The sequence below is a fragment of the Ursus americanus genome, chromosome 1 (assembly GCF_024610735.1).
Source record: "Ursus americanus isolate L20-20 chromosome 1, mUrsAme1.1.p, whole genome shotgun sequence".
In the NCBI taxonomy this organism is placed as follows: Eukaryota; Metazoa; Chordata; class Mammalia; order Carnivora; family Ursidae; genus Ursus; species Ursus americanus.
In genome coordinates, this window is record NC_142127.1 from 99347198 (window position 1) to 99357435 (window position 10238).

The 10238-nt window shown below is 41.3% G+C and overlaps 1 protein-coding gene across 2 annotated transcripts in view; it reads left to right on the forward strand.

The window, feature by feature from the left end:
* The window catches only part of PSMD1 (proteasome 26S subunit, non-ATPase 1), a 91219-nt gene extending 86834 nt beyond the window's left edge, over positions 1 to 4385 (forward strand). For both annotated transcript variants that reach the window (XM_045794138.2, XM_045794140.2), the window contains exons 24-25: positions 2386 to 2541; positions 4161 to 4385. In XM_045794138.2, the coding sequence (XP_045650094.1) occupies positions 2386 to 2532 (147 nt within the window). In that variant the 3' untranslated portion in view covers positions 2533 to 2541; positions 4161 to 4385. The remainder of the gene's footprint in view (positions 1 to 2385; positions 2542 to 4160) is intronic.
* The last annotated feature ends 5853 nt before the right edge of the window (positions 4386 to 10238 follow it).

The following is a 10238-nucleotide window of genomic DNA, read 5'->3' on the forward strand; positions in this document are numbered from 1 at the left end:
AAGATAAGCTCTAGGCCCAACATGGGCCTAGAACTCACGACCGCAAGATCAAGAGTCTCATGCTCTACCAACTGAGCCAGCCAGGGACCCCTAATCACATGAGATATAAACGGATTAACCATACCAGTTAAAGCGCAGAGATCAGCCAAATGGCTAAAAAAGAAAATGAACCGACTGTATGCTCTCTACCAGAGACATGCTTTATGGGACACCTGGCTGGCTTAGCAGAGCATGCAGCTCCTCATCTCAGGGTTGTAAGTTTGAGCCCCACCCTTGGGTGTAGAGATTACTTAAAAAATAAAATCTTAAAACATACACTTTAGATCCAAAGACTGAAGTAGATTAAAAGCAAATGGATGGGAAGATATCCCATGCAAACAAGTAATTAAAAGAGAGCTGGAGCAACTGTACTAACATCAGACAAAATATACTTTAAAAGAAAAATTGTTGGGGCAGCTGGGTGGCTCGGTCATTTAAGTGTCTGCCCTCAGCTCAGGTCACAATCCCCCGGTCCTGGAATCAAGTCCCGCATTGGGCTCCCTGCTCAGCTCTCCCTCTGCCTGCAGCTCCCCCTGCTTGTGCACGCTCTGTCTGTCAAATAAATAAATAAAATCTTTAAAAAATATAAAGAAAGAAAAAGAAAAGAAAAAAGAAAAACTGTTGCTGGAGACAAAGAACATTTTACAGTAGTAAAAAGGTCATGAGCACCTGGCTGACTCAGTCAGTAGATCATGCAACTCTTGACCTCGGGGATGTAGGTTCAAGCCCCACATTGGGTGTAGAGATTACTTTTTTAAAAAATAAAATAAACCTAAACCACATTGCTCTAAGGCTCTTTCTTTATGTTGTTTATATTGCAGGATTTGAGTTGGAGTATCTCATTCCAGTTGAGCTTGAAATAGTACAGTTATAACCTGGAGCCATCTGTTTCCCAAATTTAGGGAGTCGTTTTTGTGAACCTAAGAATTTTCTTGTTTGGTAGATGATTTATCTTCATTTGGTCTTTTAGAAGGCTCAGGTAAACTTCTAGACTATGGAGCATTAGGACAGTGGCTTTGTACTATGATTATTCTTGGGTGCATATTGGTAGTAAGGCCAGGGTCCATTCATAAAATGGCTCTCTTCGGGGAAAGCAGACTTTCTAAGGAAAAGAGTTAGAAAATAACGTGCATGAATATGTGTGCTGAGAGAAGGGAAATAGTGCAGAAATTCAGGAAGGCACACCAGTTTTATAGCATGGCAGGGCAGGGTTCCAATGAGTAAAAATCAGATTAGGTTGAACTGCAGAGCTATTTGTATATATGTGAATCATCTGACTAATGTGCTTGTGCTTCTTTTCCTTCCCAGTAATTTGCTTTGGTAGAAATAATGTTTTTCCAGATGTGCCCTGCCACTGTTGACTGATTTAATTACAAAGAGCAGCTCTCCATTTCCTTTGACACAGGCAAGCAAATAGAATAAGAATAGCACACAGAGATGGGTGAAGAGTTGGGTGTGTGAATTTACTTCTGCTGATATGTTTGGGAGAGAGCTAATAAAATTGCTTCTACTCTCTAGTTCTTTTCTGTTTCCCATCTACTACGTCCTCTTCTGTTGCAAGGATTTGTAGACTAAAGTGAAAAACGTTCAGCGTATCTGTGATATTTACGTTGTTCACTCTGTCGTTCTGCGATCACTTGAGAGAAATTGGCTTTTCATTTGTAGATTGTCTTTTGTGTCCAAAATGATATTTCTCACATGTCATAAAGTATCTGTTAGAGTAGTGTGCTCCACAAACTTTACTGTGCAGATGTATCACCCGGGGATCTTGTTAAAATGCAGATTCTGTAGATCCAGGTCGGGCTATGTTTTCTGCATTTCTAACAAACTCCCAGGTGATAATGATGCTACTGGTCCAGGACCACGTGTTGAGTAGCAAGGCATCAGAATGCCATATTTGGACAGTAAACTTTCTCTACAGTGAGACCGAGGCAGTGCTGGAGGTACTGCTCTTCAGTTGGGTCTCATCGTCTAAATAGAACAGTACCACATGTTCTGCCATGGGTTAATCCCGACAGATGAGAGATTTCTGTATCCTTTGTAGTGGACATTGACTGTTGCTTTCCTCGTTTAGTCCTCAGACTAACTGTGGGAATGTTAGAGGAAGATCTTATTAGCCACTTCTTGCAGTTGAACAGTGTGTCACAGGTGTAGTGTCACACGGGCACTCATGCCCGGGTTTCCTGGCTCTTGCCTGGTGAAGTGTAGTTCTCTTCCAGTTCTTTACTTCCAAATCATCCAGGTAGTCGTAAGGTCTCATTTAACAAATACGTGCTCTAGACTCTGGAGCAGTCTGAAAATATGAGTGGAATTTGTGCTTCTTCATTCCTTGCTCTGTGTTTACAGCTGTCCATTGGAGGCATCATCATCCTGAAGGATACCAGTGAAGACATTGAAGAACTGGTAGAACCTGTGGCAGCCCATGGCCCAAAAATCGAGGAAGAAGAACAAGAGCCAGAACCTCCAGAACCATTTGAGTATATCGATGATTAAGGACCAGAGGCACGTGTGGAATAAAATTGTATATCGAGGGAAATCTGTTTCTCAATACGTCTTAAATATTTTCAGCAGAGACATCGTGTCACTTTTTCCATTCCTTTTGTGCTTAATCCCTGTTTACCTACATGGTTTTAAAATTCCCCCTCTTTTTGGCTTCTTCGGCATACATAACCCCCAACTCCTTTTTCTTTCTCCTTTGACTCTCTCTACCCGCTGGTGTTTGACCAGTGCTATTCAGAGTGGCTAATAACTGTTCTCATAAGTCCATGGCGACGTAGGAAGCTTGCTTCAGAATGTCAATCTGCTCAATACTTCTTTCATTTAAAAAGCCTTGCTTACCCCCTCACCCCAAAAAAAGTCAACTGAACTGACAGTTTGATCATGATAGAGTTGATTTACACTTGATGTGAGCCCCTTATTACAGATCAGTTACAGTTGACGGCCAGCACTGGTTCATGGATCACTGATTTGTCTCTCTCTCTCTCTCTCTCCCTTTCCTTTGGTGATACTTTTGGCACGAAGGGCCTTGATATTCATTTACTCACTGAAGCTATCGAACATCTAATGTGTGTAACAGACACGGTGCTTAAAGGTACTTTGGAGTCAGTTTAGACTATATACCACAAAGCTTTGTCCAGTTGAAAAAGATTATTATGCCAGTGTTCTAACAGTGCTGAAGTAGGTCTTTAGATGCAAAAAATTGGAATAATCTAATGTCACGATCCCCCATTTTTTGAGTAGTCATCATATATTTGAAGATGCATATAAACTATATAATCAAGGTTTTCTCATTCCACCCTAGTACAATACATTGTTAGACAAATAAGAATTTACTTTTTTTCTATTCTTTAAAGAAAATAAGAGTAGTATCATTTATGACATTATGACAAAAGAAAAGTACATGTAAATGCCAAGCTGTATATCTAGCACCATGAGTGTTACACACGGACTAGCAATTAATGAAAGCTTTTACAGAAATCTCAGATAAATATTAAGGCAGAAACCCTGCCATTAGTAGGAAAATATATTCAAGCCCCCAAAAGTGTTTGGACTTTTGATGAGAGAGAGATTTACAATAACTTCCTGTCTGTGTAAAATTGCTTTGAAAATTATATTTGGGCCTTTGATGGTTTCCTCCGCTTTACCCCACCAGCACATGGCGGTATTGATACCATAAGCACCCAGTCTCTGTGTGGAACTGAACAGACTCACCTTAGCCCCCTCAAGCCTTTCACCACACCTTACTGAAAACCCCCCGATTAAGTCTTTCAAGGCATTTAACTACAAGATGGCGTAGAAGTTTTTAGTGAGAAATTGGATTTTTTTAAGTAAACTCTAAACCCAATGGGGACTGAAACTCACAGTCCTGAGATTGAGTCACATGCTCTACCAACCGAGCCAGCCAGCCACCCACCCCAGAAATTGGATTCTTAATATTTTCCAAAGGATAAAACATTCAGTCTAATAGTGTAAAAACTGGAGTCTATCTTAGCGAAAACTGGCATATTAGGACCACATTGGCAGGGTTAGGGGTAGTTTTAGACTTCGACAGCTAGTGGTACAAAAATAAAATTTTTCTTTTAAAGAATAACCCTAGCTTTTCCCCTTACGCCCTTCTTTAGGATCTCATTGTCTGAGGAAGATTGTCCAGGCCCGTATTGGAGATGCTTGTGAAGAAATCCATGCTGAGACCTGCTCCTCACCGCATGTACCATTGCCTCTGCGCTGACCCGAAGAACCTTGTCTCCAAGTCTTTGGTGAAGAGAAGATATATGACTATTTAGTGTGCTCTTTCACAGAACTTGGTTTTCAAATAAATATATTAAAATCTCCAGATTGGACAAAGACTTTTTAATTTGTTTGTTTTTCAGCCTCGATTTTAAATAAAGGACCTAATACCCTTCCCACCCCACCATGAAATGCCTAAACTCAGAGATCTAAATCCTTGATTGCTAGGATGAGTATGCATGATTTTCATATTGATGAAAGAGTTAAACTGGTTTATAGATTATTTGAAAAATAATGGGAAAAAATAAGAAAAAAGATATCAACCCTTGTTCTTCATTCCAAGAATTCTCTGCAGTTTTTTTTTAAATCAGGTTGAGGGTATGGGGTACCATCATTGACTGAAGTCCCTTTAGTGGTCCAAGGGAAATGTCTGTTTAGGCAGCTCAGAGCATTATTTAAAAGAAAGCTTTGCCTGTTATTTCCTGCTTTTGACCCTGCTGAGGACAATAGATACAAAATCATTTGGCCACAGGATTTAATAATGTACTCTTTTTTTCCCTCTCTTTCTACCCTTTTTTGCCATGTGCTTCTTAATTTGAGGTATAATTTAAATATAATAATGTAGAAATTTGAAGTGTATACAATTTGATGAGTTTTGACAAGTGCAATTTTGATTTCTATATTATCAGGCCTTAGATGTTGGGCTCTTGAAATAAGCAGACATGGTCATTATTCTGACAACCACCCCTTCTCATGTTCTTGGCATATGAAAGAGGACCTCTGATACACTAGGACATAGCAATAAGAGCTAGGTTTGGGGGTTTGGTGGGTTTTTTTGTGTTTGGTCTTCAATCATGTAAAATAAAAGTAGGTTATTTCCAGCATTTATATATGAATGGTTCCTCGTTCCAATCTTGATCCTTATACTTTTTAATTTAGGATATAGCCTTCTGAGTCTGGGGGTGGGGGGAAACTATCATTAGAGGAAACCAGCGCCCAGGTAGATCAGCCCTACTACAATCATCCACCACAGCTTTGTTGCTAGGTCCAGGTTTAAAGGTTACTAATCCCAAAGGATGGCTCCGTTCATTGGTTAATTTCATTGTAAATTCCCTCCTTTGTAAATTCCTGTTTCCTCAATATCAAATGATTCTATAAAAGAGATTATCTCATTTCCTAGCCTCTCATTAGCTATGTCCTTCCTGTTCAAGCTCCTAACATTGCTTGCATTTCAGACAGAGTTATCTCTAACATTTCCCTTAATATATGAAATGTTTATAAAACAGAAGTCTCTCAATGATGTCACTGTCTAAAATTGAGTAGTCTGGGAGAGGTGGTACATTCACCGGCCTCTGACCAAAGTCATTAAATTCCTTCCAGACTAGTAGATTGAACTTCAGGGAGCAGTCAGCACTAGTTCCTGGTAAGCAGTGCAATTTAGGATTTGTAACTTGTCTTAAATATTGAGGTTATAGCTCTAAAAAAATGTAAGCTATAAAGTAAAATGGCCACTTCGATCAGGTTATGATGAGACTGTATCTGTTTTCCTGATGGCTTTTGTTACCCTAGAAGATTTCCTAGATATGCATAGCACTGAGAGATAACAGAGGAGCAAATGAACAGGGTGAAATAAAGTCGTGTGTGAAGACACGATAGGAGCTAGGACTGGCATGTTCGCCAGAACAGAAGGGAGGGTGGCAGCAGTTACTCCCAGGTGATGTCGTTGTGACACACTTTCAGACTTGAAGGCAGGTGGGCTGCACAGCAAGGAAACCAAATGGAAGGAAATTGATTTCTGAGATTGGGCTTAATGCTAGAATCCGGTCTTTTTCCTACCTCTCTGCAGTTAAATGACTGCTGAGTCCAGCTTCTTCTCTTTGGCATCAATAGCAGTCTTTTCCTCCTGTCTCTGACCGATCTCTTCATTTAACATATATTGAAAAAATAGTTAATTTGAGCATTTCTTTGTGTAGGTATTCTTGGGCTCTTCGGGAGGTCTCACTCCCTCTGTTGGCTTTTGAGCTCCAGCCTTCCTCAGAATTGGGTCTTTGGTCTTCTCAGTTGGCCCACTCTCTAAGCAACCCCATCTATCGCACGCCTTCATCCACTGTCTTTGTGCAGATGATCCCCTATTCACATCCCTCCCACCCCTTTCATCTGAGCTCCTGGTATACACATCCAGCCACTCACTGGGCCCACATCCCCATTCGGGAGCCTCACAGGCACTTGAAAGAGTATATCCAAAGCACATCCAGCCTTCTCTCCATGGAGCCAATGACAACCCCTCCATCTGGTGGTTCACACCAGAAACTAATGCTTCACCCTTGACTCGGTGTTTAGCCTCAAGTATCTCTCCAGTTCATCCACCCTCCTTCCCCACTGGTCACTACCCCAGGTTCAAGCACTTAACTCTCTATCAGCCTCTAGACCTAGTTCATTCTAATACACTCTCCAAATTGATGTTTCTACAATGCAAATCATATTCGTCTCCTGCTTAAAATTTCTCAGTAGTTCTTTGCTGAATAATGCCCAAATGCTTTAGTCGGTGTATAAAACTATACAAGGCTTTAGCTACGGCTCGCCTCTCCAGCCCCTCATCTCTTGACTCCTCCCACCTCATGGTGAGAACCACTTTCACTTTCTCCAAAGATCCAGGCTGTCACCTCCTAGCTTTTGCACATATCAGTCCCTCTTCGTGAAATACCCTTCTCTCTTCACTCCCACATCTCCCTCTAGGTCTGGTGAATCTACTAATTAGTTCTTAATTTATAGATAGTTGCTTCAAGAAACCCACCCCAGTTTCCCTCACCAGAGCCAGACTAGGTTCTTCCTTCTGCTTCCCCAGTGCCCAGTGTTGACCCCTGTTGTCCTTATCACACCATCATTCATTGCCTGGTTGACTTGTTTATTTCCCCCCTCATTTGTCTTGCTTGCCTTTATAATATACCTCAACACATAGAGCGTGATCATATATTCATTGACTGCCTGTATGGAGAATGATAAGAGCCACAACCGAGCACTAACAGGACAATTGGGAAAGAGTCCACGGGCACATAAGAGGTGATTAATTCATTGGAGTGTTCGGTGATTAATTCATCTGTCTAGGAGCTGCCTTCTCAGGTATCTATAAATGTCTCTTCTCATTCCTCTCCTGCAGTGATTAAATGTTCCTGCTAGGGACTGTTTTTCAATTGTTTTATTCTTGGAACCCCCAGGCTTTTCTTTGTGTGTGTAGGCAAGGTGGTGTTTGAAATCTATCATTGTCATGAGATGAGAAGAAATGAGCCTAGGCAAAGAAGCTTTTGTGGCCTTTTCCCAAACCACTCCCCAACCTCCTTATCTTCATCATAAATGAAACAACACTTCTACTTTCCACAGAAAATCCCTTAGAAGGTGCTTAGCTTGATTGTTTCTGAAGTTCAAACTCCTTTTCTGCCCTCTCCTTTGTTACCACTAAAAGACATAAGAGCCTTTCCAAGCCAAACTGCATAATGGGAAGATCGTGGACTCGGGCCTCAGACTGGTTCATATCCTGATCTTGTCCCTTAGTGGTTTCCTTATCTGTACAGAAGAAATAATGTTCACCTCGAGGTTGTTCCAGGCATTAAATGATAATGGCTAATTATTACCTCCTTACTATGCCCCAGACCCTGCTAAGCATCACAGGTATTGATGTACTCATTCCTCACAAGCACCCTGGGAGATAGATGCTGTTGTCTTGAGATCTTCCATATTAAAGAGCCTAGCACTTAAGTTGGCCTTAACTAAATTTTAGTTGAATCAGAACAGTATGGCCTAACACTTCATTTTACACATGAGGACACTCATAACAGTGACATGACCCGTTCAACATCAAGAGCCATTTGTACAGTCGTGTCTCCAGTTCACCTTTTCCATTAGCTGGTCTCTGGCCTATTAATTTTCTGGCCTTATGTGATCCAAAGGGTCAACAGACAAATGGCAAATAGCCGTTTCTTGGCCTATCCTAAATCCAGACTCTGCCCCTAGTTTATGTCCTCCTCTATATTTTTAAGCCATTACACCTTTTCAGAAAGGGATTGTCAACAAAAGCAGTACTTTTTTTTTAAGTTTTTATTTAAATTCCAGTTACCATACAGTGTAATATTAGTTTTAAATGTATAATATAGCGCTTCAACATTTCCATACAACTCCTGGTGATCATCACAAGATATCCTTAATCCCCATTACCTATTTCACCCCTTTTTCCCACCCAACTTCCCCCTGGTAACCATCAGATTGTTCTCTATAATTAAGAGTCTGTTTATTGGTTTGCCTCTCTTTTTTTCCTCCCTTTGTTCATTTGTTTTGTTTCTTAAAGTCCACATATGGGTGAAATCATATAATTGTCTTTCTCTGACTGACTTATTTTACTTAGCATAATACCCTCCAGTTCTACCCATGTCGTTGCAAATGGCAAGATTTCATTATCATTTATGGCTGAGTAATATTCTATTGTATATAGACACCACATCTTCTTTGTCCACTCATCAACTGATGAACACTTGGGCTGCTTCCATAATTTGGCTGTTGTAGATAATGCTGCTGTAAACATCAGGGCGAATGGATCCCTTTGAATTAGTATTTTTGTTTCTTTGGTCAAATACCTAGTAGTGCAATTGCTGGGTCATAGGGTAGCTCTATTTTTAATTTTTGAGGACACTCCATACTGTTTTCCAGAGTGGCTGCCCCAGTTTTCATTCCCATCAACAGTGCAAGAGGGTTCCCCTTTCTCCGCATCCTCACCAACATCTATTGTTTCCTGTGCTGTTAATTTTAGCCATTCTGATAAGTGGGAGGTGATATCTCATTATAGTTCTGATTCATATTTCCCTGATGATGAGTGATGTCAAACATCTTTTCATCTGTCTGTTGGCCATCTGGATGTCTTCCAAAAGTAGTATTTTCTAATACCCAGAGCCTCTACGACACAGCCCACTGTTGATGGGCACTTCCCATCTGTTTGCTGGAATCTGGGCAGCTCCTTTGGTGCACGCACTCAGTGTTTTCCAAATCAGTGGGTTATTTATTGATAATAAAATTGCATCCGGGAGATAATTAGCTTCAAAGATCTCGGGCATTACGTAGAGTGGGACAGAGATAAAGAGTTTCCCAACAAGTCATATTCCCATGACCTGGTGTGAGCAGCCTCTGACTCTTGTGCCATGATCTCTCAGAAACCCTGATTCATGTTCTAAAGATGTAAGAGGTTTACAAGCATCAAAGGCTTTCTGCTTATGATGGGTATAAATTAGGCTGTCCGAAATAAGGGCTGGTGATGGGTCCCCAAGAAAATTCCTTCCTCAGTTCTTGGATTAGAAGCCTGTGGGGTGGGAGGAGGGGTTATTCATGGACACCTCCCTGCCAGCACCAGCAATCAGGCTCCTCCAAGCAGCTCTCAGGCACGTCCAGCACAAGGTTAGCAAGGCGATTCGTCGTTCTCCCGTGGTTTCCTGTGTTTGTAGGATGTTCGTTTCTCAGCCAGTCCATAAATAAGCTCCTTAACAGCAAGCAGCAAAGTATGTCCCAAAGTCCCTGTCACAGTGTTTGATAAATAACGCTTATTGGCTTCCTATTGAATAGTTCTTTAATTATAATTGCTTTAGCTTGGGGAGTCTGGTGATTCTGACTACTTTTTCTCCATGGCACTTACACATGATTCGCATGTAAACTTCGTGAGGACAGGGAGCTTGTTTTTGCTGATCGCTGTGTTCTTGGTGCCTCGAACAGTTCCTGGTTCCCCGCAGGCGCTCAGTAAGTAGTAGATGGATGTGTGGATAGACAGAGGGGCAGACAGCGGCAAAGCCGTATTTTACGCCCATGTGCCAGGCACTATATTTAGCACTTCATTCACCTTGCCATTTTTTAATCCTCACAATTCTATTATGCGGTAACTATATTACTCTCCCCAGGAAATGGGGCTTAGAGGGGGTCAGGCACGTCATAAGCTGAGA